Genomic DNA, 25,333 nt, shown 5'->3' with positions numbered 1-25,333 from the left:
GCCATTGTAACGGACAATGCTTCAAACATAAGTACAATTAAACTGATGAATCAGAGTAATGAATAACAGCTAGAAGAACATTTAGCATTCAGTATGTGTGAGATGGAAGACCACAGTGCTGCTCATGTAACTGAGGAACAAACAGATATTACAACAGAAGAACAGCAAAATGATACTTTAGGATTAGATGATCTTGTTGATCCTGCTTCAAAATACTTTCATATTCATCACATGCGCTGTGTTGTGCACACACTGCAGCTGGCAATAAGAGAGTCTGCAAGAGGGACCCCGGTTTCAAACATCTGTCTTTTCGCCGGTTTGGTGGATGCGGTGCACTCCAGTAGAGTGTATACAGTACAGTGGCAGCGCGATAAACGATGGTCACATGCTTTCATGTGACCGGAGCATGTAACCCGGAAGTTGTGTCGCTGCCACTGTACTGTATCGTACTGTACTAGCTTGCGCCACATCCGCGAAACTGGCGAAAATCCGGATGTGTGAAACTGGGCGGACATGCTAGAAATCTGATTGGAAAAGTGAGGAAGTTGGTTATTGCCGCCAGAACCCCTAAAATTGATTCCATCTTGAAGAAATGTGCTGGGAAAGGGGCAATTGTTGATAAAGACACTCGGTGATGGAGCACTTGTTTAATGACTGAGCAATAGCTTGAACTAAAATCGTTTCTTATAGATATGGTGAACCCTCAAGTAACATTAAATGAAGGTCAATGGACACAGGTGGCTGAATTGAAGGAATTGCTTAATCACCCATTTACCGTGACTAAAAAAAGTACAAGCTGAGGATTTAACTCCTGGCATTTTCATAAAGGAGTGGAAGAACTTGCTATTTTGCCTGTCCCAAAGAGGAGGCTTAGGCTACTTTCACACATCAGTTTTTTGGCATCAGGCATAATCTGGCGAGCGCCTGATGCAACGGATCCGGCGCAGAATATGCAAAAACGGATGCCCCTGATCCTTTCTTTTATGGTTCTGGTATACCTGGTCCGTCAAAAAACAGATCCGGCGCATCAGTTTTTTGCATTCGAGTCGTCTTTTTTTTTTTTGCTGTATCCGTTTTGTTTTAATAAATTGGACCATGCTCAGTTTACAAAAACGGATCCGGAGGCCGCATCCGTTTTTTTTCCGCATTACGCCGGATCGGCGTCCATAGGCTTCCATTATAAACCACGCCGTATCGCGCAGGATCCGGCACGATGCGGTTTTTTGTCAGAGACCAAAACCGTCACAAGAGACGTTCCATCCGGCTGCCGCTTTAGCCAATTTCGACGGATCCGGCAAAAGCCGGAAGCAACGCAAGGCCATCAGGCACAATCCGGCGGTAATACAAATCAATAGGGATAAAACTGATCCGGCGCCGGATCAGTTTTATCCGTTTTTTTACGGATTGTGCCTGATGGAAAAAAACTGTGTGAAAGTAGCCTTAAACGGAGAGAGACACCGCTATTGGAAAATGAAATTCTTCTGGCAGCTGTTTATTATTATTATTATTATTGTTTATTTATAGAGCACCATTGATTCCATGGTGCTGTACATGAGGGGGTTACATACAGAATACATGTACACGTTACAATAGACAGACTAGCACAGGGGGAAGAGGGCCCTGCCCTTGCGGGCTTACATCCTAAAGGATTTTGGGGAGGAGACAGTAGGTGGGGTGTAGGTGGGGCGGCAGCTCCGCACGGTGGTGCGGCGGCAGCTCCGCACGACCCAAGTCATCTTATACTGCTTGATGATCAACGGCTTACTAAAGGAAAAGAAGCTTTGAGTGCGGTGATGTCGGGATGTTTGCGGTGAAGATGAGGGCTCTCTCTGCTAAAGAAAACTTAACGCAACGCGTTATTTCACTGGAATCCGTGGCCTTTATTATCACACTTTTTGCAAGGCATCCGTCACATGCGTTACACAACGCATGGTGACGGATGCCGTTCAACGCAAGTGTGAAAGTAGCCTTATCTCCTCCGGTTCTGGGACAAATGGCCCTTCCATAGTAGACAATGCTTGGATTCAGGACATTGTTTCCGACAGCTACAAAATAGTTTTCCACTCACTTATTCGAATCCTATCATACCTGGCTTATTCATGGTCATCGATTCATTCCTCAGGTCTAGTGTCATTATTCCCATTCCTTCCGTTTTTAAGCTTTCTATTCAAACCTGTTTGTGGTCCCAAAGAAGGATGGATGGATCCATCAGTCACATCTTGGACCTCAATTACTGAACCAGATCGTGCGCCTCCGCCACTTCAGTATGTAGTCGCTCTGCTCATTGATGGCCTCCGTGGGGTCCAAGGAGTTCATATGTTCAGTGGACATCCAGGATTTCTAATGTGCACAGAACCCAGTTTTCCATCCTATTAGAGATTCCAGCATTTTGCAGTTCAGGATTTTCATTTTTAGTTCACAGTGCTGCCGTTTGCTCTAACTGCAGCGCCCAGGGTCATCACAATAGCAGGCATGGCCATTATTCAGACCAGAGGCATGCTCATGATCCCTTACCTGTACTACATTCTGATCAAAGCGCCTTCCCCCTCAGCATGTCGACAGTTTGCTGATCAAAATGGACACTCTTGTCTTCATAATCAACAAAGCAAAGTCACATCTAATCCTGGCCCAACGCATTGTTCTCCTCAGCATGCTCTTTCACACTGCGTGCACTAGAGTCTTCTTGCCCAAAGATGAGCACTCTGCCCTTCTAAGAGGAATTCGTTCTCTGACGTCCCTCTCTATGCTCTTTCTGCAGGAGCGTTCCGTGAAATATAGTAGCTGCAATGAAAGCACTCACATTTTCTCAGTTCCTCACTTGTCCCATATGGATAGGACAAAAAGCTGAAGGGGGCAAGTCCACTCACTCCCTGGACCGGCCAATAGCACTTCCTTCCAAGATCAAGAGGTCTCTCTGGAAAAATGGATATGTTCTTTTTGGAAAATCCACTTCACTGGCAGATTGCAACAACGGACGTTCGTCTCCTCCCAGCTGGAGAGCAGTCTTCCAGAAACTTGTGGTACAGGGATGATGGATTGCCCAAGAAACATTTCTTCCTGTCAATGTTTTGGAACTCTGAGTAATCCCCTTAGCTCTCTGGAACTTCTTTTCAGCTGTTGTATCTGCATCCAGACAGACAACACCACTGCCGTGGCATACATCAACTATCAAGGAGGAACTCTAAGCTGAGCAGTGATATTAGAAGTTTCTCTGAACCTTTTACGGGCCAAAAGAAATGTACTAGCTATCTTGGCACTACGCGTTCTCGGCGTGAACCACTGGGCTGCCGAATTTATTAGCAGAGAGGGACTAACTGCATGCGACTCGGTCCTAAACCTGACGACATTCAGCCTTAGATTGGGGACAAGCGAAATGTCGGTCTGATGTTGTCTAATTGACCTACAAGGTTCCCCAGTTCGTGTCCATATCGCGCAATCGACTACGAACCCCTGGCAATTTTCCCCACCCCTGCTCTGAGGTCTCCCTTCTAGATCTGGTGCCTACTCTACCGGTGATTCTCAGTCTGGTCAGGAAGATCAAGGTGGAAGTAGTACCCGTCCGAGTAGGCCTTGGTAAGCAGAGCTAGGGCACGTCCAGAAGGAAATCCCTCCCCCCTGGAGACTCCCAGACCTTCCAGATGTCCTTTTTGGCAAGGTATCCTGTTCTACTAGAATTCTCAGTCGCTGAATTTAACAGCATGGCTGTTTAAAACCGCAGTTCTGGTCTCTCCAATCAGGTCATTCAGACCATGATCAAGGTCTGAATGACCTGATTCTTTTCTCATATACCATCGCACATGGAAGGGCTTCTTCTGCTGGTGCAAAACAAATAAGACCGTTCCCATGGTCTACCTTGCTTTCCCTGCTGTCCTTCCTGCAGTCTGGTCTTAATTATGGGTTGTCTCTTAGCGCTCTCAAGGGTTGGGGCTCTACATTCTCTTCTGAGAAAGTTTTGCATCTTGTCTACAGGTCCGAATCTTCCTTAAGAGTGGTTGCACCTTCTGTGCCACCTTACCAACCTCCCAGTAGAGCCTTGGGAACTGAACCTCATTCTGGATGTCCTTTTGTAGGCCCCCTTTAAAACCGCTATGAGTGTCCGAACTTGAGGCCCTCTTCTGCCCCCCCCAAATCTGGTGTTCCATCAGGACAAGGTGGTTTTGCATCCAACTTCATCCTCTCTCCCTAAGGTGGTTTTTCCTTGTTTCACTTTTAATAAGGACATGGTGCTCCCTTTGTTTTGTCAATCTCCTTCTCCCCACTCGGGAATGGTTGCTTCATAAGCTGGCCCTCGTGGGAGAGCACTCTGCCTCTACATCCAGGACGGTATCTTTCAGACAAACTGACTTTGTTTTTCTGAACAGTGATCACAGAGGACTTTCTACTTCTATATCCAGTCTATCGTCTTGAAAACGTACTGGATAAAGGACAGCGTGCGCTCACACTCGGTCACGTCCCACTCCACTCGTGCAGTGGGGGGGTTCTCCTGGGCCATCCTTCATCAGGGCCCCGTTTCGCAGTTGTGCAAGGCTGCTACCTGTCTGGTATTTCATAACTTCACAAAATTCTACAAGATTCACCCCTACGCCTCAGATGTGAACCTCCGTAGAAGGGTCCTGTAAACCGCAGTGGTCCAAGCAAAGACTTGAGGGTACAATGCTGTGTCCACCTTTTTGAGACTACTTTAGGACATGTGTCATGGTCTCCTGCTTCCCATAATGAAGCGATAGAGAAGTTTGTGGGTACTTGCCATAAAATATTTCTTGGAGCCTTTATTGAGGGACACAGCTAAGGGAAGGCATGCTATATTGGTGTGCAGCCTTTGCTGGGATGGTTTGCAGGTGCCGTGTCACATTTACAGAGACCCTGCAGTCACGGAAACCCACGCCTCACATCCAAGTGACCCTCCCCGAACTACACCCCTCAGTGAATTAATCTAGTGGGGCTGTGAGTATAATGATTCTATAGGGGTTGAACAGGGTTTTAAAACATTTTTACCACAAAAAATTTTTAGCCCCAAATTTTAAACTTTCACAATGGGAAAAGGGTGAAAAGTGCCCCCCTAATCTGTTACTCATTTTCTCCTGAACATGGCAATATACCATATGTGATTGTGCATTACTGATTAGCCACACAACAGGACTCAACAAAGAAGGAAGGAGCGCTGTTTCACTTTTGGGTTGCAGATTTTCTTGGAGTGGTTTACGTTAACCATTTGCAGAGCCTCCAAGTGCCAGAACAGCAGAAACGCCACCTCCTTCTGGGAATTCATCTACAGATGTAGCCATGCTTCTGTCTCCACTGTTAGCAAAAATACACAGTGGATCTTGCAGAGTGAAATTGCAACTAGGCTATTGTAGTTCCTAACTTGTACTTCTGGAGACTTGCACCCCATTTATTAACCCCTTCACCCATGGTGATTTTTCAGTTTGTCCCCCCCCCCCCTTCCCCCTTCTTCCATCATGAGAGGGCTTGTTTTTTATGCTACGACATGTACTTTTCAATAACCCCATTCATTCTGCCACATTGTATAACGAGGAACAAAAAATTTTCAAGTGCAGTGAAATATTTATTTTATTATGTTCACTATATAGTAAAAGTGACCTGGTATTATGGTTTCCCAGGGCAGTACAAGTTCGTAGATGCCAAACATATAGTTTTTACTTTTTAACTAAGTGGTGAATTATTTTTTTTCAAAAATGTTTAAAAAAAACAAACAAACAAAAAAAACCCTTCTGTAGCTATTTTCCAAGATTTGTAGCGTTCTCAGTTTTCGGGATCTGGGGCTCAGTGACTGTTTTTAATTTTATGTTTTTAATATTTTTGGGCTGATGCGATGTTTTGATTTTTATATTTTGATCGGGCATTTCTGAACGGAATGATACCAAATTTTTGGGAGGGGGGGTTGTTCTCAACGGGGCAAAAAGGGGGGTGATTTTTTTTTTTTTTTTTTTTTTTTTTTAAGGTTTGTACTATTTTGGGGTATATAACCTATTGGAATACTAGGCTTTTAGGCTTGTTTCACATTTATCCTGTGCTATAATCTAAACTTTAGTGGTTCATTTAATCCTCTGAAATATGTGGTTCAGGTGGAAGCCATAATTAATCCATTCATTATGAGGTAGATGGAGTCATTTTGGGCTTCATTTGGCTTCTATTCAGTAATGCATAAACCGTGCTCCCCCATTCCTTTTGTGCATGGCTAAAATGACGAACACCGCCGGCTCATAGGCCTTACGTAGTCCAAAGTGCCTTTGGCGCCTTATTATAGTGAATGGATCCAGTGGTTCCATCTGAATCATGTATTTCAGAGACTTACACGCAATCCCCATTAAAAGCGCTCAGCGTAGAGCGCAGGATAAATGTGAGCCAAGCCTTACTGTGAACTTTGGGAAGCAGAATTAAGAAATAGCTGGAAAAGAATTGCTTTCACTTGTGGTGTGTAACCAATAAATGTTTTTCCACTCAGATGGCTCCTGAACAATATTTGCGAGTCAAAATTGTAAAGGTTCATCCTCTCGAGAATGATGAACAATCCAATACAGAGAAGAAGACTGAAGGGGCTTGTGACTCTCCATCCAGCGATAAAGAGAACTCTAGTAAGGTTGCCCAGGATAACCAGATTAAGGAAGAACCCGCTCGGAGAGACAGTCTGAGTGCTCTGAGAGACAGTAAGTTAGCCAATGTTTAGTTCTACCACTATAAAACTGCCATGTTGTCTGGATGGGAGGCCTTCCCTTTTGGAGTGTAGTCATTTTACCTGAAAAGCACCTTCATTAATTTATCTACATGATCTAAAAACTGGAGTCCCTTTTTTATAGACTCCAAGGTAAGTCAGCCTGGTGACCCTATGGATTTTTCTGTCTATTTGTCTTATTTCCATTAGTTTATGCTACTTCTAATGGATTTCTCTTTGCTTCTCTTATGTGAATCGGCCAAGGTTGAAATTACTGGTTGTCCTCCATATTTCATTGTTAGGCTCACTTTTTATTTCCCACACATTGAGGGAGGTTTATTAAGCTAACTGTTCCAAAAGATTTGTCTCATGACTTGCACCGTATTTCTGCCACACCTCAAAAGGACTGTGACTTAAAGGGGTTGTCCACTACTTTGTTGTTGATGGATATCCTTAAGATGGGTCATTAATGTCTGATCGACCAGGGTCAGACACCCCAAACCCCCACCGATTTAGCTGATCTCTGTCGCATCAGCAGCAGCAGGTGGCCGGAAATGCTCAGTTCCTGAGCTGCTGTCTTCTGATAGCGGCAGGGCACTGCACATCTGCCTCCTTTTGATTAGAATGGGAGGCGGATGTGCAGTACACGGCCACTATCAGAAGACTGAGCAGCTCCGGGGTTGAGTATTTCCTTCTGCTGGGATAGAGGTCAGCTGATCGGTGGAGGTGGTGCGTGTCTGATCCCGGCCAATCAGAGATTGATGACTTATCCTAAGGATAGGCCATCAATGTCAAAGTAGTGGACAACCCTTTTAACATGGCAATATGCCTTGATGTTTTGTTGCAAATTTTTGGCATAAAGTAAGCCAACTAATAAGTGGTGTAAACTTAAGCTGGAGGTTTTATAACCCTATCAAACAGCATTGTGATAAATCTGATGCACTTTGAGACGGTTTAGTTTGTGTACACTATCTAAGAATTAGGCACAACTGATCAAATACAAATCTTGGGTAGATTTGAGAATTGAGGCGTATAGGCAGAACATCTCACCAATAGCTTCTATGGATGAATTATGCAGCGCATTATTGACTAGAGCCAGGATTGGCTATTCAAGAGCTGTGGATGCCATAAGGTAAGGGTCGGTGGACCAGGTTGTGTGAATGGATTCACAACCACGCTAGCAAGCAGTAATATCGTGTGCTCCTCTAATGATTTAGAATTGTTCTTTAGTGTGTGGTGGTGATTTTTATTTAACCTTTCTTTTCAGGTGACAGAGCGAGGCGCTCTCCTCGTAAACTCCCTGTAACCCTGAAGAAGGAAGAGAAAAAATGGGCTCCACCTAAATTTCTGCCACACAAATATGATGTGAAATTGCTGAATGAAGATAAGGTGAGACTGCACTTCCATGCATCACTCATTTCTGCGGTATATCTGATTTTGGCAAGATAGCACTTTTCTTCTAAAATTATTATTAATCGCCATTTGTCTGAATTTCCGTTGTATTGATTTTGCATGACTATTTACTTTAGAGGTTTGGTTAATGTGTGTGAGATTCAGGTTTTCTCACATTAGAAACTAGAGATAAGCAAAAATATTTGGACTGTTCTGGCCCAGTGTCTTCCTCCTATTGGAAACCAGATCAGGACAGGGTAAACATCCTTGGCTGGCAGCTTGTCATACAATGCAGGGGCATAATAATTACATGACATTATGCGAGGCCTAGTGACTAAGGGGTACTTTGCACGCTGCAACATCGCTAGCAGATGCCGAGTGCGATAGTACCCGCCCCTGTCGTACGTGCGATTTCATTACCGACGCCGGATGTGCGTCACTTTCTATTTGACCCCAACGATATCACAGTAGCGATGTCGCAACGTGCAAAGTACCCCTAAGTTCATAACGTTGTGTGAGCCTTCTAATCGCTAGAGGCACCCAGGATACCGGCATTCGAGTGCCAGCCAAGAATGTTCCCACACACATTTATTGTAAATTGCTTTATTCTGTAACATCACATACATTCAATGCACCAGAATTCTAGCAGATTTGGAATTGGGTCATCAGGTCGACATCTGAAGTGCCCAACTACACTCAAATTTGAGCTGACGGTCGGGTGCAGAGACCACTGTTGTGGTTAATCCTTTCCAGCCCAGTTGCGTACTTCTGGGATGCACAAGCTACATGCATTATGAATCAAAACCTGAATGCATAATTGCAGCTGGGTAGATTTTTCTCACACCTGCATTTCAGAGAAATGAGAATTTGTAGAATTGCAGTAAAATCCCTTCCTCGTAGCCTTTATTGGGGGACACACTACAGTCACCAGGAGGATGACACAAAGAATTTCAACCTTAGGAAAAAAGTCTGCTCCTCAGCATGTTACACCTGCCTACTGGTAACCCAGCTATTCATTTAGTGAGAAAAGCAAAAGAAGCTTTAAAAAAAAGAAAAGAAAACCACACACAAGGAGTCAACATAAACAAAAGGGTGGGTGTTGTGTCCCCCTAATAATAAAGGCTATGAGAAAGGGATTTTACATTTAAGGGAACCTGTCACCAGATTTGGCAACTATAAGCTGCAGCCATCACCGCTGAGCTCTTATTCTGGAAATGCTGTATAAAAGAGCCCAGGCCGCTGTCTAAAACGTAAACAAAACCCTTTTATAATTCTCACCTATGGGGCTGTTTGGTCCCATTGGTGTCGCTGCTCTCCGGTCCAGTGCCTCCTCTCTGTGATGATCGCAGTCATCCTTCTTCTGAGGCCCGTGTGCATGATGCGTCTGTCATGCACACTAGCCGGCGCACTATGATCTGCCCTGAGCATGGCAGATCAAAGTATTGTAGTGCGCATGCGCGAGCAGTCTGTAACCTTTCCCTGCACCTGCGCAGGACCTCAATGTCTGCCTGTGTGGATGATGTAGACTCGACTCGTCATCCACATTGGGTTGGTTAGAAGGCGGACGGAGATAGCAGCACATAGGAGGCGCCAGACCGGAGAGCAGCGGCATCAATCGGACCACCCCTTAGGTGAGTATTCTCAGTGTTTTACATTATACAGCACGGTCTGGGCTCACCTATACAGCATTCCAGAATACTGTATAGAAGAGCTCAGTGGTGGTGGCCGCAGCTTATAGTTGCCAAATCTGGTGACCAGTTCTTTTTTCTAAATCCAAAAACCCTCTTTTCTCGGGTGCTTCCTTCAGTAACACAAGAAACAATGTGATATATATGAGTAAGGTAAATCCCTCGGGTGGTAATCCAAGCAACTGTAGCTTGCAGCACCTTTCTGCCCAGACTCTAATCCTCCGAGATGAAAGTGCTCCAGTGAAGACCTCTGACTACAAATACCTGAACAAAACTTAGAAATGAGAACAAACCTTGCACGTGCTATATTGTGGCCTACTAAGAATTTGTCTGTTCTGCAGATTATCAGCCTGGTTCCTGTGGACAGCCTATACCGCTCTGAACGCCCTCCAAATAAAGAGATACTTCGATACTTCATCCGCCATAACTCACTGAGACTGGGCACTGGGGAGAACGCTCCCTGGGTGGTTGAGGATGATCTGGTCAAAAAATACACTCTGCCCAGCAAGTTTAGTGACTTTTTACTGGATCCTCATAAAGTAAGTAACACAGATGCCCTTGTATTAACGTCTTTCCATAAGATTTTACCCATAGTAGTCTCGTGAAAACGTAAGCCATTTTTTAAAAATCTTTTTAATGAACGATTTTCAGTTTATAACAATACAAACTCCAACCACTGCCCCCCCCACCTGACCGCTTAGAAAAGCAAGTCCCTGCAGTCAGGACAGAAGACGTATTGTGCATTGTCACTCATGTTTGATGAATGGACATGATTCAATTGCCAAACAGGTAGAGTCTTGGAAAGTGCTGACGCTCCCTGAGCACTTATACCTCAATAGCGTATGCATTCGAATAAGCAGCTATTTTTCAGGAGAAAGGTTGCATGGGTTATGGGTGAATTTTTTTTTTATTTGGCAAAATGACATTATGAACAGTTTGGGTGGGTGGATGGTTCTGACAGATTCCCTTTACATTGCCCCGAGCTGCACAATTGACTGATTAGTTTCTCGGACATACAAGATATGTATTTCCTTTTTTTTTTTCTTTTTTTTTTGCCAACTTGAAAATGTGCCATTGGTTTATACTAAAATCTTTTGTTGGATTCTGTAGATTTGAGATATCTCTCTTTTTAACTGGCTCATGTATTGTATTTTTCAGATTATAAGACGCACTTTTCCTCCCCAAAATTGGAGGGAAAATGAGGGGTGCATCTTATAATCCGAATGTAGCTTACTGGGGGTGGTGGAGAGGGGTCACAGGAGGCAGGGGAGATGCTGCGGGCTGTGAAGCAGGGGCTGCCATTATGACCATGTCGGCGCTGCGCTGTGCGCATATGGAGGTCTCGGCTCAAGAGGCTCATTTGCACTTGCACCACCTTCGGCCCATTGATCTCCCTGCAGTGGACTTAAGGAAAATGGCGCCTGGAGATGGCGAGTGCGCAGATGAGATCTCTGCTTGCCAGTAGGTGAAGAGCTCCATCTGCGCGTGGGCAGACTCCGGGCGCCATTTCTTTGAAGCCCTCATCACTGACCGTTTCTAGATGCTCTTCCTGCCTCACAGTGCTTGCAGCGAGCATCTTGGACACCCGCTGCACCGCCCACAGAATTGCCCTACTCCACCCCTGCCTCCTGTGACCCCGCTCCACCACTGCTGACGCCCCCACCCTCCCGGTAAGACAGGACCGGATTACAAGGCGGACCCCATTTTTTTTTCTGTTTTGTTTTGTTTTTTCTCTCTAAATTTGGGGGGCGTCTTATAAAACGAAAAGTACAGTATATTAGCCTACCTTGGCACACTACCTTAGATTGAATCCAAACTGTTGGAGGTTTTTTTTTTTTCTTGTTTACCCCAAGAATCCAGTGTAGCAGAGCCCCATAATACATGCACTATATGGTACATAATATATAGGCCCCACTTATGTGCTTGATCTTTTGTGTAGAGGTCTCTTGGTCTGTATGGAAGCACAGAGGTTGAAATGCCTTTCTGCCATTGTTCCTGATGGTGCTGGCTTTTATACTGGCATGCACCTGTTTGCCACCATGTAACATTGTCTTGAGATCTCCACTGTTAGCATATGAGTGAGCAGAAAATAATTACTGTAAATGAAGACCTGTACATTAATGTATCACCATCTGTGTAATGTGACAGATATATTTTCTTTTTGCATTGTAGTATATGACTTCAATTCCAACTCCAGCAACGAAGAGGAAGAATTTAGGATCTCCTGAGCAAAGGCTAGCAAAAAAGGCAAAAAACGATAAAAATGCATTAAAGGGCACAAAATCCCCACTCAGTCCAACTTTATGGTGTCAAGTAAACCTAAAGAAGTTATCCCCTGGCTCTCCCTTAAAAGGGAAATATACTGAAGAGGAGCTCCAAAAGTTAATGAAGATCGTGAGTCCTTCCAAAGTGAAAGCTAGTTTCAAGAAAAATGTCATAATAAGCAAAAAGAAAAATGCTATGAATGGGCAGAAAATGTCTGGCAGCGCTCGTTCTCCTAAAAAGAACATAAAAAATTCTAAACTTAAGCAGATGACATTACTTGATATGGCAAAGGGTTCCCCAAAAGTTTCTCGGACATCAAAAACTGTTTCCTCTACTCCCAAGTCAGCAAGTAAGTCACACAAACGACTTTCAGCCACAGCTCTCCATCTGATTTCTTACTACCGTGACAACAAGAATCGTGAAGACAGAAAAGGTGCCGTTTCCGCTCTCATCTCAAGGGCGACCCGACTTCTTTCTGATGAAGACCGAGAGAGGCTCCCGGATGAGCTCAGAGAACTGGTGCAGAAGCGGTACGAGCTTCTCGAGGAGCGTAAGCGCTGGGCTTTGATGACGGAGGCAGAAAAAGAGGAGCATATGCGGATGAAGCGGGAGGCATTAAAGGCTCGCATCAAAGAAAAAGCCCGCGAACGCAAGCAGAAAGAAAGACAAGAGAGGCAAGAAAAACGGAAACGGTTTGAGGATCGGGAATTATCTGGCAAGAACCTGCCAACTTTTAAGCTGGTTGATACTCCTGAAGGTTTACCCAATGCCCTGTTTGGTGATGTAGCTATGGTGGTAGAATTTCTAAGCTGTTATTCTGACTTGCTGCTCCCAGATGGCCAGTACCCGGTCACTGCAGTTTCCTTAATGGAGGCCCTTGCTGCTGAAAAGGGTGGATTTATGTATCTGAACAGAGTGCTTGTTGTGCTTTTACAGACCCTCCTTCAAGATGAGATTGCAGAAGACTATGGAGAGCTGGGTATGAGGCTATCTGAAATCCCGCTTACCTTGCATTCTGCTTCTGAGCTTGTTCGGCTTTGTCTCCGGAAGTCCGATTCTCCAGCTGGAGAAAGTGACGTTTCTGACAAAGGAGATGAGGAGAGCGAAGGATCTGCCGTTTTCCAGGATGATGAAGTTGAAGACGAGTTCTTGGGGAAACTGGAAAATTCTGAGTTTTTTGAGCTCACCACAGAAGAAAAACTTCATATCCTGGCCGCGGTCTGCCACCGCATCCTCATGACCTACTCTGTTCAGGACCATGTGGAAGAACAGCAGCAGCATACAGGAGAGCTGTGGAAGGAGAGGTTGGCAATGCTGAAAGAGGAAAATGATAAGAAACGGGCCGAAAAACAAAGGAAAAAAGAGCAAGGAGTCAAAGGTAAAGATGAGGATCCTCAGGCCAAGCAATTGCCCAAAAAAATTGAAAAGGAGAAGGAAACTGAACAAACTGCAGATGCCGAGGCTGAAGATATGATCAGTGCTGTGAAGAGCAGGAGGCTACAAGCCATGCAGGCCAAGAAAGAGAAGGAGCAATATGATAAACTTACAAAAGGTAACCATGCTGCCGCAAAGGGGTTTGAGACTCTGCTAGTTTCAGTAGCTTTGTAAGAGTGAAGAAGGGGAATGCATTATATTAATAGGGATGAATCATCTCACTTTTTTTTGTTTTTTTTAAATTTAAATAAAATAAAAAAAACCCGACGTGCGGTCCCTCACAATATTGATACCCAGCCAAGATAACGCCAGTTGGGGGCTGGTTTTCTCAGCCCGCAGCCGCGTGGATCCAGACTTCTACACTCCGGGTCCGCTGAGCCCTAGCCCTGACATGTGCACAGAGAAATATATATAAAAAAGTTATGGCTCTAGAAGAAATATGAGAGGGAAAATAGCCTAGTCATGAAAGGCTTAACACTAGAAGTCCCAGAGAGGGGTCATTTAACATTTCTACCATTGGAACCTTATGAAGCTCGAAATTCCTGGGACTTCTAGTGTTAATAGTTGGTTGTGGACCACTACCACCTCCTTCTGTGCACAATGACCCCTGCACAGGTCAAAGCATGTTAAAACAATCAGTGGGTCTTCTTCTGAGAGGAGTTCCATGTTCGTATGACTCCTGTAAATCCTCCCTATAAATACCCTCCCCCCATAATCATGTCTAGAAAACAATATAATCTATAGATGAAAAATGAATTAAAGCAGTGTGTGTTATAGATAGTAAAGAGAGGGATATAATTGAAATGTAATCTTTAGATTAAAAATTATACAGTGGTACCTTGCTTAATGAGTAACCCACTTAACAATAAATTTCTTTGTCGCTCCATTGGGAGACCCAGACAATTGGGTGTATAGCTACTGCCTCCGGAGGCCACACAAAGTATTACACTTAAAAATGTAAAGCCCCTCCCCTTCTGCCTATACACCCCCCGTGGGATCACGGGCTCCTCAGTTTTCAAGCTTTGTGCGAAGGAGGTCAGACATCCACGCATAGCTCCACTGTTTAGTCAGCAGTAGCTGCTGACTATGTCGGATGGAAGAAAAGAGGGCCCATACTAGGGCCCCCAGCATGCTCCCTTCTCACCCCACTCTTGGCGGTGTTTGTTAAGGTTGAGGTATCCATTGCGGGTACGGAGGCTGGAGCCCACATGCTGCTTTCCTTCCCCATCCCCCTTAGGGCTCTGGGTGAAGTGGGATCCTACCGGTCTCCAGGCACTGAGACCGTGCTCCATCCACAGCCACTGGGGTATCTGCTGGATATGGAGCTGAGTATCGTCAGGGACAGGGCCCTGCTACGTCAAGGTACTCTGTGTCCCCGTACAGACCGCGCGCAGACACACTGCAGCATTGCTGGGTGTGTTAGTGCGCTGGGGACAACAGCGCTGCGCGCTTGTGCCACTACTCACTACAGCTTGGCTGAGTTAGTTAATGTATTGGGGACTGCCGCGCCGGCCGCTGCTGTCAGTTTTACACTGCGGCGCGGCTGGGACTTGTAGTGCGCCGGGGACTTCCGCGCTGGCCGTGCTTATTGTCGGCCGCGCTTGTTACTCGAGTCCCCGGCTTTTGCGGCCTAGTCTCGTTGCTTTCCCGCCCCCAGGCCTGCCAGTCAGGGGAAGGGCGGGACGCTGTACAGGACGTCAGCGCCGAGGGCTGGAGTCTGCTTTGCATACTCCAGCCCCCTCACTGAACACAGTGGGACGCCAGTTTCCCGCACTTTGTCTGAGGCACGCCCACGGTACGCCCCTCTTCACAGGACGCCGGCAGCCATTCCTGTGTGCAGTCGGAGCTGGAGAAGGGAGACAAGCTCTGGGGGACCCAGACACGGGATTCTGGCGACCACACACCCGCTTTTGAGCGGGCGGTAAGGAGCACCTGAAGTGCTGACCCCACTAGCGCCGAAGTGTTCATTTGTACTTTTATGCTTGTATTCTATACATTGCACTGTACGGTCGCTATTCTTGACTATATACCCTCCTAGATTGCTCAGAGGACAGCATGTCGTCCGCAAAAAGCAAGGGTGCCAAGGCACAGGCTTTCTATGCTGCTTGTACCGCATGTGAGGCTATTCTACCGGCAGGTTCCACTGATCCCCATTGTGTGCAATGTTCGGCCCCTGTGGCACTTGCTCAGCCGGGGTCTCTGCTAGAGGTGACCCAGGGAGAACCACCTGTGAACACTGTCCAGGTGACGGGGACGGAGTTTGCAGTTTTTGCTGATAGATTGTCTGTGACTATGACTAAAATTCTAGAAACTTTGCAGTCCAGACTGGTACCTCAGACCATGGGCACTGTTGAATCATTGCCCCCTGGTCCCCCTCAGTTGGAACAACTCCGGGCTCCGGGGGTGTCCCATGCATCCCAGGGTGAAGGCTCTGACACGGACGACAGTCCCAGACGGTAAGCGAGCTCGCTGGGAACGGCCCTCGACATCATCACACTGGTCAGGGTCCCAGCAGGAGGACTCTCTGTATGATGAAGCGGAGGTAGCTGATCAGGATTCTGATCCTGAGACCGCTCTCAATCTGGATACACCTGAGGGTGACGCCATAGTGAATGATCTTATAGCGTCCATCAATCGAATGTTGGATATTTCTCCCTCAGCTCCTCCAGTGGAGGAGTCAGCTTCACAGCAGGAGAAATTCCATTTCCGGTATCCCAAGCGTAAATTGAGTACTTTCTTTGTCGCTCCTAATTGGGAGACCCAGACAATTGGGTGTATAGCTACTGCCTCCGGAGGCCACACAAAAAGTATTACACTTAAAAGTGTAAAGCCCCTCCCCTTCTGCCTATACACCCCCCGTGGGATCACGGGCTCCTCAGTTTTCATGCTTTGTGCGAAGGAGGTCAGACATCCACGCATAGCTCCACTGTTTAGTCAGCAGCAGCTGCTGACTATGTCGGATGGAAGAAAAGAGGGCCCATAACAGGGCCCCCAGCATGCTCCCTTCTCACCCCACTTTTGTCGGCGGTGTTTGTTAAGGTTGAGGTACCCATTGCGGGTACGGAGGCTGGAGCCCACATGCTGCATCCTTCCCCATCCCCCTTAGGGCTCTGGGTGAAGTGGGATTTTACCGGTCTCCAGGCACTGAGACCGTGCTCCATCCACAGCCCCTGGGGAATCTGCTGGATATGGAGCTGAGTATCGTCAGGGACATGGCCCTGCTACATCAAGGTACTCTGTGTCCCCATACAGACGCAGACACACTGCAGCATTGCTGGGTGTGTTAGTGCGCCGGGGACAACAGCGCCGCGCGCTTGTGCCACTACTCACTACAGCTCTGCTGAGTGAGTCTATGTATTGGGAACTGCCGCGCCGGCCGCTGCTGTCAGTTTACGCTGCGGCGCGGCTGGGACTTGTGGTGCGCCGGGGACTTCCGCGCTGGCCGTGCATGTATGACGGCCGCGCTTATTACTCGAGTCCCCGGCTTTTGCGGCCTAGTTTCGTTTCGTTCCCGCCCCCAGGCCTGCCAGTCAGGGGAAGGGCGGGACGCTGTGCAGAATGTCAGCGCAGAGGGCTGGAGTCTACTTTACATACTCCAGCCCTCACACTGGGCACAGTGGGACGCCAGTTTCCCGCACTTTGTCTGAGTCCGCCCCTCTTCACAGAACGCCGGCAGCCATTCCTGCGTGCAGTCTGAGCTGGAGAGGGGAGACAAGTTCTGGGAGACCCAGACACGGGATTCTGGCGACCACACACCCGCGTTTGAGCGGGCGGTAAGCGGCACCTCTGGTGCTGACCCCACTAATGCCGAAGTGTACATTTGTATTTTTATGCTTGCATGCTATACATTGCACTGTACGGTCGCTGGTGATTCTTGGCTATATACCCTCCTAGATTGCTCAGAGGAGACAACAGCATGTCGTCCGCAAAAAGCAAGGGTGCCAAGGCACAGGCTTTCTATGCTGCTTGTACCGCATGTGAGGCTACTCTACCGGCAGGTTCCACTGACCCCCATTGTGTGCAGTGCTCGGCCCCTGTGGCAACTGCTCGGCCGGGGCCTCTGCTAGAGGTGACCCAGGGAGATCCTCCTGTGAATACTGTCCAGGTGACGGGGACAGAGTTTGCAGTTTTTGCTGATAGATTGTCTGTGACTATGACTAAAATTCTAGAAACTTTGCAGTCTAGACCAGTAACTCAGACCATGGGCACTGTTGAATCATTGCTCCCTGGTCCCCCTCAGTTGGAACAGCTCCGGGCTCCGGGGGTGTCCCATGCATCCCAGGGTGACGGCTCGGACACGGACGACAGTCCCAGACAGCCTAAGCGAGCTCGCTATGAGCGGCCCTCGACTTCATCACACTGGTCAGGGTCCCAGCAGGAGGACTCTCTGTGTGATGAGGCGGAGGTAGCTGATCAGGATTCTGATCCTGAGACCGCTCTCAATTTGGATACACCTGATGGTGACGCCATAGTGAATGATCTTATAGCGTCCATCAATAGAATGTTGGATATTTCTCCCCCAGCTCCTCCGGTGGAGGAGTCAGCTTCACAGCAGGAGAAATTCCATTTCAGGTATCCCAAGCGTAAATTAAGTACTTTTCTGGACCACTCTGACTTTAGAGAGGCAGTCCAGAAACACCACGCTTATCCAGATAAGCGTTTCTCCAAACGGCTTAAGGATACACGTTATCCCTTTCCCCCTGACGTGGTCAAAGGCTGGACCCAGTGTCCCAAGGTGGATCCCCCAATCTCCAGGCTTGCGGCTAGATCCATAGTTGCAGTGGAGGATGGGGCTGCACTCAAAGATGCCACTGACAGACAGATGGAGCTCTGGTTGAAATCCATCTATGAAGCTATCGGCGCGTCGTTTGCACCAGCATTCGCAGCCGTATGGGCACTCCAAGCTATATCAGCTGGTCTTACACAGATTGACACGGTCACACGTACATCTGTTCCGCAGGTGGCATCCTTAACCTCTCAAATGTCTGCATTTGCGTCTTACGCGATTAATGCTGTTCTGGACTCTACGAGCCGTACGGCAGTGGCGTCCGCCAACTCCGTGGTTTTACGCAGAGCCTTGTGGTTAAGGGAATGGAAGGCAGATTCTGCGTCCAAAAAGTGCTTAACCAGTCTGCCATTTTCTGGTGATCGACTGTTTGGTGAGCGTTTGGATGAAATCATGAAACAGTCCAAGGGTAAGGATTCATCCTTACCTCAGCCCAGACAAACCAAACCCCAACAGAGGAGGGGACAGTCGGGGTTTCGGTCCTTTCGAGGCTCGGGCAGGTCCCAATTCTCCTCGTCCAAAAGGACTCAAAAGGATCAGAGGAACTCAGATTCTTGGCGGGCTCAGTCACGCCCAAAAAAGACAGCCGGAAGACCCGCTACCAAGGCGGCTTCCTCATGACTTTCGGCCTCCTCTCTCCGCATCCTCGGTCGGTGGCAGGCTCTCCCGCTTTGGCGACATTTGGCTGCCACAGGTCCAAGACCGTTGGGTGAGAGACATTCTGTCCCACGGGTACAGGATAGAGTTCAGTTCTCGTCCTCCAACTCGATTCTTCAGAACGTCTCCGCCTCCCGACCGAGCCGATGCTCTTCTGCAGGCGGTGTGCACTCTAAAGGCAGAAGGAGTGGTGATCCCTGTTCCTCTTCAGGAGCAAGGTCACGGTTTTTACTCCAATTTGTTTGTGGTACCAAAAAAGGACGGGTCTTTCCGTCCCGTTCTGGACCTAAAACTTCTCAACAAGTACGTGAAAACCAGACGGTTCTGGATGGAATCCCTCCGCTCCGTCATCGCCGCAATGTCTCAAGGAGATTTCCTAGCATCAATAAACATCAAGGATGCTTATCTCCACGTGCCGGTTGCCCCAGAGCATCAGCGTTTTCTACGCTTCGTTATAGGAGACGAACACCTTCAGTTCGCAGCTCTGCCTTTCGGTCTGGCGACAGCCCCACGGGCCTTCACCAAGGTCATGGCAGCAGTAGTAGCAGTCCTGCACTCTCAGGGACACTCTGTGATCCCTTACTTAGACGATCTGCTTGTCAAGGCTCCCTCTCAAGAGGCATGCCAACACAGCCTGAACGTTGCGCTGGAGACTCTCCAGAGTTTCGGGTGGATCATCAACTTTTCCAAGTCAAATCTGACCCCGACCCAATCGCTAACATATCTTGGCATGGAGTTTCATACTCTCTCAGCGATAGTGAAGCTTCCGCTGGACAAACAGCGTTCACTACAGACAGGGGTGCAATCTCTCCTTCAAGACCAGTCACACCCCTTGAGACGCCTCATGCACTTCCTAGGGAAGATGGTAGCAGCAATGGAGGCAGTCCCTTTCGCGCAGTTTCATCTGCGTCCACTACAATGGGACATTCTCCGCCAATGGGACGGGAAGTCGACGTCCCTCGACAGGAACGTCTCCCTTTCTCAGGCGGCCAAGGAATCTCTTCGGTGGTGGCTTCTTCCCACCTCATTGTCAAGGGGAAAGTCCTTCCTACCCCCATCCTGGGCGGTGGTCACGACGGACGCGAGTCTGTCAGGGTGGGGAGCGGTTTTTCTCCACCACAGGGCTCAGGGTACGTGGACTCAGCAAGAGTCCACCCTTCAGATCAATGTTCTGGAAATCAGAGCAGTGTATCTTGCCCTACAAGCCTTCCAGCAGTGGCTGGAAGGCAAGCAGATCCGAATTCAGTCGGACAACTCCACAGCGGTGGCATACATCAACCACCAAGGAGGAACACGCAGTCGGCAAGCCTTCCAGGAAGTCCGGCGGATTCTGACGTGGGTGGAAGACACGGCATCCACCATATCCGCAGTTCACATCCCAGGCGTGGACAACTGGGAAGCAGACTTTCTCAGTCGCCAGGGTATGGACGCAGGGGAATGGTCTCTTCACCCGGACGTGTTTCAGGAGATCTGTCGCCGCTGGGGGATGCCGGACGTCGACCTAATGGCGTCCCGGCACAACAACAAGGTCCCAGCTTTCATGGCGCGGTCTCACGATCACCGAGCTCTGGCGGCGGACGCCTTAGTTCAAGATTGGTCGCAGTTCCGGCTACCTTATGTGTTCCCACCTCTGGCACTGTTGCCCAGAGTGCTGCGCAAGATCAGGTCCGACTGCCGCCGCGCCATCCTCGTCGCTCCAGACTGGCCGAGGAGGTCGTGGTACCCGGATCTGTGGCACCTCACGGTAGGCCAACCGTGGGCGCTACCAGACCGACCAGACTTGCTGTCTCAAGGGCCGTTTTTCCATCGGAACTCTGCGGCCCTGAACCTGACTGTGTGGCCATTGAGTCCTGGATCCTAGCGTATTCAGGATTATCTCAAGAGGTCATTGCTACCATGAGACAGGCTAGAAAACCAACCTCCGCTAAGATCTACCACAGGACGTGGAAGATATTCTTATCTTGGTGTTCTGCTCAGGGAGTTTCTCCCTGGCCATTTGCATTGCCTACTTTTCTTTCCTTCCTACAATCCGGTTTGGAAAAAGGTTTGTCGCTCGGCTCCCTTAAAGGACAAGTCTCAGCGCTATCTGTATTTTTTCAGAAGCGCCTAGCACGACTTCCTCAGGTACGCACGTTCCTGCAAGGGGTTTGTGATATCGTCCCTCCTTACAAGCGGCCGTTAGAGCCCTGGGATCTGAACAGGGTTCTAATTGCTCTCCAGAAGCCGCCTTTCGAGCCTATGAGGGATGTTTCCCTTTCTCGCCTTTCACAGAAAGTGACTTTTCTAGTAGCGGTCACGTCTCTTCGGAGAGTGTCCGAGCTAGCAGCGCTGTCATGCAAATCTCCCTTCCTGGTGATTCACCAGGACAAGGTGGTTCTGCGCCCGATTCCGGAGTTTCTCCCTAAGGTGGTATCCCCCTTTCATCTCAATCAGGATATCTCCTTACCTTCTTTGTGTCCTCATCCAGTTCATCAATGTGAAAAGGATTTGCATTTGTTGGATCTGGTGAGAGCACTCAGAATCTACATTTCCCGCACGGCGCCCCTGCGCCGCTCGGATGCACTCTTTGTCCTTGTCGCTGGTCAGCGTAAAGGGTCGCAAGCTTCCAAATCCACCTTGGCTCGGTGGATCAAGGAACCAATTCTTGAAGCCTAACGTTCTGCTGGGCTTCCGGTTCCCTCAGGGCTGAAGGCCCATTCTACCAGAGCCGTGGGTGCGTCCTGGGCATTACGGCACCAGGCTACGGCTCAGCAGGTGTGCCAGGCGGCTACCTGGTCGAGTCTGCACACTTTTACCAAGCATTATCAGGTGCATACCTACGCTTCGGCGGACGCCAGCCTAGGTAGACAGGTCCTTCAGGCGGCGGTTGCCCACCTGTAGGAAAGGGCTGTTTTACGGTCCTATCACGAGGTGTTATTTTACCCACCCAGGGACTGCTTTTGGACGTCCCAATTGTCTGGGTCTCCCAATTAGGAGCGACAAAGAAGAAGGGAATTTTGTTTACTTACCGTAAATTCCTTTTCTTCTAGCTCCAATTGGGAGACCCAGCACCCGCCCTGTTTTCTTAGGGATTTTTGTTTTTTCGGGTACACATGTTGTTCATGTTGAATGGTTTCAGTTCTCCGATGTTTCTTCGGATTGAATTTGTTTTTAAACCAGTTATTGGCTTTCCTCCTTCTTGCTTTTGCACTAAAACTGAGGAGCCCGTGATCCCACGGGGGGTGTATAGGCAGAAGGGGAGGGGCTTTACACTTTTAAGTGTAATACTTTGTGTGGCCTCCGGAGGCAGTAGCTATACACCCAATTGTCTGGGTCTCCCAATTGGAGCTAGAAGAAAAGGAATTTACGGTAAGTAAACAAAATTCCCTTCTTTCTGGACCACTCTGACTTCAGGGAGGCAGTCCAGAAACACCACGCTTATCCAGATAAGCGTTTCTCCAAACGCCTTAAGGATACACGTTATCCCTTCCCTCCTGACGTGGTCAAGGGCTGGACCCAGTGTCCCAAGGTGGATCCTCCAATCTCCAGGCTTGCGGCTAGATCCGTAGTTGCAGTGGAAGATGGGGCTTCACTTAAAGATTCCACTGACAGACAGATGGAGCTCTGGTTGAAATCCATCTATGAAGCTATCGGCGCGTCGTTTGCTCCAGCATTCGCAGCCGTGTGGGCACTCCAAGCTATTTCAGCTGGTCTGGCGCAGATTGACACTGTCACACGTACATCTGTTCCGCAAGTGGCATCCTTAACCTCTCAAATGTCGGCATTTGCGTCTTACGCTATTAATGCTGTCCTGGACTCTACGAGCCGTACGGCAGTGGCGTCCGCCAACTCCGTGGTTTTACGCAGAGCCTTGTGGTTAAGGGAATGGAAGGCAGATTCTGCTTCCAAAAAGTGCTTAACCAGTTTGCCATTTTCTGGTGACCGACTGTTTGGTGAGCGATTGGATGAAATCATTAAACAATCCAAGGGTAAGGATTCATCCTTACCTCAGCCCAGACCAAACAAACCCCAACAGAGGAGGGGACAGTCGAGGTTTCGGTCCTTTCGAGGCTCGGGCAGGTCCCAATTCTCCTCGTCCAAAAGGTCTCAAAAGGATCAGAGGAGCTCAGATTCTTGGCGGGCTCAGTCACGCCCAAAAAAGACAGCCGGAGGAACCGCTACCAAGGCCCGCTCTCCGCATCCTCGGTCGGTGGCAGGCTCTCCCGCTTTGGCGACATTTGGCTGCAACAGGTCCAAGACCGTTGGGTGAGAGACATTCTGTCTCACGGGTACAGGATAGAGTTCAGTTCTCGTCCTCCGACTCGATTCTTCAGAACGTCTCCGCCTCCCGACCGAGCCGATGCTCTTCTGCAGGCGGTGTGCACTCTAAAGGCAGAAGGAGTGGTGATCCCTGTTCCTCTTCAGCAGCAAGGTCACGGTTTTTACTCCAATTTGTTTGTGGTGCCAAAAAAGGACGGGTCTTTCCGTCCTGTTCTGGACCTAAAACTGCTCAACAAGCACGTGAAAACCAGGCGGTTCCGGATGGAATCCCTCCGCTCCGTCATCGCCGCAATGTCTCAAGGAGATTTCCTAGCATCAATAGACATCAAGGATGCTTATCTCCACGTGCCGATTGCTCCAGAGCATCAGCGTTTTCTACGCTTCGTTATAGGAGACGAACACCTTCAGTTCGTAGCTCTGCCTTTCGGTCTGGCGACAGCCCCACGGGTCTTCACCAAGGTCATGGCAGCAGTAGTAGCAGTCCTGCACTCTCAGGGACACTCTGTGATCCCTTACTTAGACGATCTGCTTGTCAAGGCGCCCTCTCAAGAGGCATGCCAACACAGCCTGAACGTTGCGCTGGAGACTCTCCAGAGTTTCGGGTGGATCATCAACTTTTCAAAGTCAAATCTGACCCCGGCCCAATCGCTAACATATCTTGGCATGGAGTTTCCGCTGGACAAACAACGTTCACTACAGATAGGGGTGCAATCTCTCCTTCAAGGCCAGTTGCACCCCTTGAGGCGCCTCATGCACTTCCTAGGGAAGATGGTAGCAGCAATGGAGGCAGTCCCTTTCGCGCAGTTTCATCTGCGTCCACTACAATGGGACATTCTCCGCCAATGGGACGGGAGGTCGACGTCCCTCGACAGGAACGTCTCCCTTTCTCAGGCGGCCAAGGATTCTCTTCGGTGGTGGCTGCTTCCCACCTCATTGTCGAAAGGGAAATCCTTCCTACCCCCATCCTGGGCGGTGGTCACGACAGATGCGAGTCTGTCAGGCTGGGGAGCGGTCTTTCTCCACCACAGGGCTCAAGGTACGTGGACTCAGCAAGAGTCCACCCTTCAGATCAATGTTCTGGAAATCAGGGCAGTGTATCTTGCCCTACAAGCCTTCCAGCAGTGGCTGGAAGGCAAGCAGATCCGAATTCAGTCGGACAACTCCACAGCGGTGGCATACATCAACCACCAAGGCGGAACACGCAGTCGACAAGCCTTCCAGGAAGTCCGGCGGATTCTGAGGTGGGTGGAAGACACGGCCTCCACCATATCCGCAGTTCACATCCCGGGCGTAGAAAACTGGGAAGCAGACTTCCTCAGTCGCCAGGGTATGGACGCAGGGGAATGGTCTCTTCACCCGGACGTGTTTCAGGAGATCTGTCGCCGCTGGGGGATGCCGGACGTCGACCTAATGGCGTCCCGGCACAACAACAAGGTCCCGGCTTTCATGGCACGGTCTCACGATCACAGAGCTCTGGCGGCAGACGCCTTAGTTCAGGATTGGTCACAGTTCCGGCTACCTTATGTGTTTCCACCTCTGGCACTGTTGCCCAGAGTGCTACGCAAGATCAGGTCCGACTGCCGCCGCGCCATCCTCGTCGCTCCAGACTGGCCGAGGAGGTCGTGGTATCCGGATCTGTGGCATCTCGCGGTAGGCCAACCGTGGGCACTACCAGACCGGCCAGACTTGCTGTCTCAAGGACCGTTTTTCCATCTGAATTCTGCGGCCCTGAACCTGACTGTGTGGCCATTGAGTCCTGGATCCTAGCGTCTTCAGGATTATCTCAAGAGGTCATTGCTACCATGAGACAGGCTAGGAAACCAACGTCCGCCAAAATCTACCACAGGACGTGGAAGATTTTCTTATCTTGGTGCTCTACTCAGGGAGTTTCTCCCTGGCCATTTGCATTTCCTACTTTTCTTTCCTTCCTGCAATCCGGTTTGGAAAAAGGTTTGTCGCTAGGCTCCCTTAAAGGACAAGTCTCAGCGCTATCTGTATTTTTTCAGAAGCGCCTAGCCCGACTTCCTCAGGTACGCACGTTCCTGCAGGGGGTTTGCCACTTAGTCCCTCCTTACAAGCGGCCATTAGAACCTTGGGATCTGAACAGGGTTCTAATTGCTCTCCAGAAGCCGCCTTTCGAGCCTATGAGGGATGTTCCCCTTTCTCGCCTTTCACAGA

General features: G+C 48.8%; 1 protein-coding gene across 1 annotated transcript in view; it reads left to right on the top strand.

Moving 5' to 3' along the window:
- Nucleotides 1–25,333, top strand: part of BAZ1B (bromodomain adjacent to zinc finger domain 1B) — a 129,716-nt gene that overhangs the window by 37,097 nt on the left and 67,286 nt on the right. Inside the window, exons 4-7 of the mRNA XM_075335360.1 lie at nucleotides 6,467–6,668; nucleotides 7,941–8,062; nucleotides 10,095–10,292; nucleotides 11,926–13,570. Of these exons, the coding sequence (XP_075191475.1) occupies nucleotides 6,467–6,668; nucleotides 7,941–8,062; nucleotides 10,095–10,292; nucleotides 11,926–13,570 (2,167 nt within the window). The remainder of the gene's footprint in view (nucleotides 1–6,466; nucleotides 6,669–7,940; nucleotides 8,063–10,094; nucleotides 10,293–11,925; nucleotides 13,571–25,333) is intronic.

Source organism: Anomaloglossus baeobatrachus, chromosome 2 (assembly GCF_048569485.1).
Source record: "Anomaloglossus baeobatrachus isolate aAnoBae1 chromosome 2, aAnoBae1.hap1, whole genome shotgun sequence".
NCBI classification, from domain to species: domain Eukaryota; kingdom Metazoa; phylum Chordata; class Amphibia; order Anura; family Aromobatidae; genus Anomaloglossus; species Anomaloglossus baeobatrachus.
The sequence above is the reverse complement of the archived record's forward strand: the minus strand, read 5'-3'. Positions and strand labels throughout refer to the sequence as shown.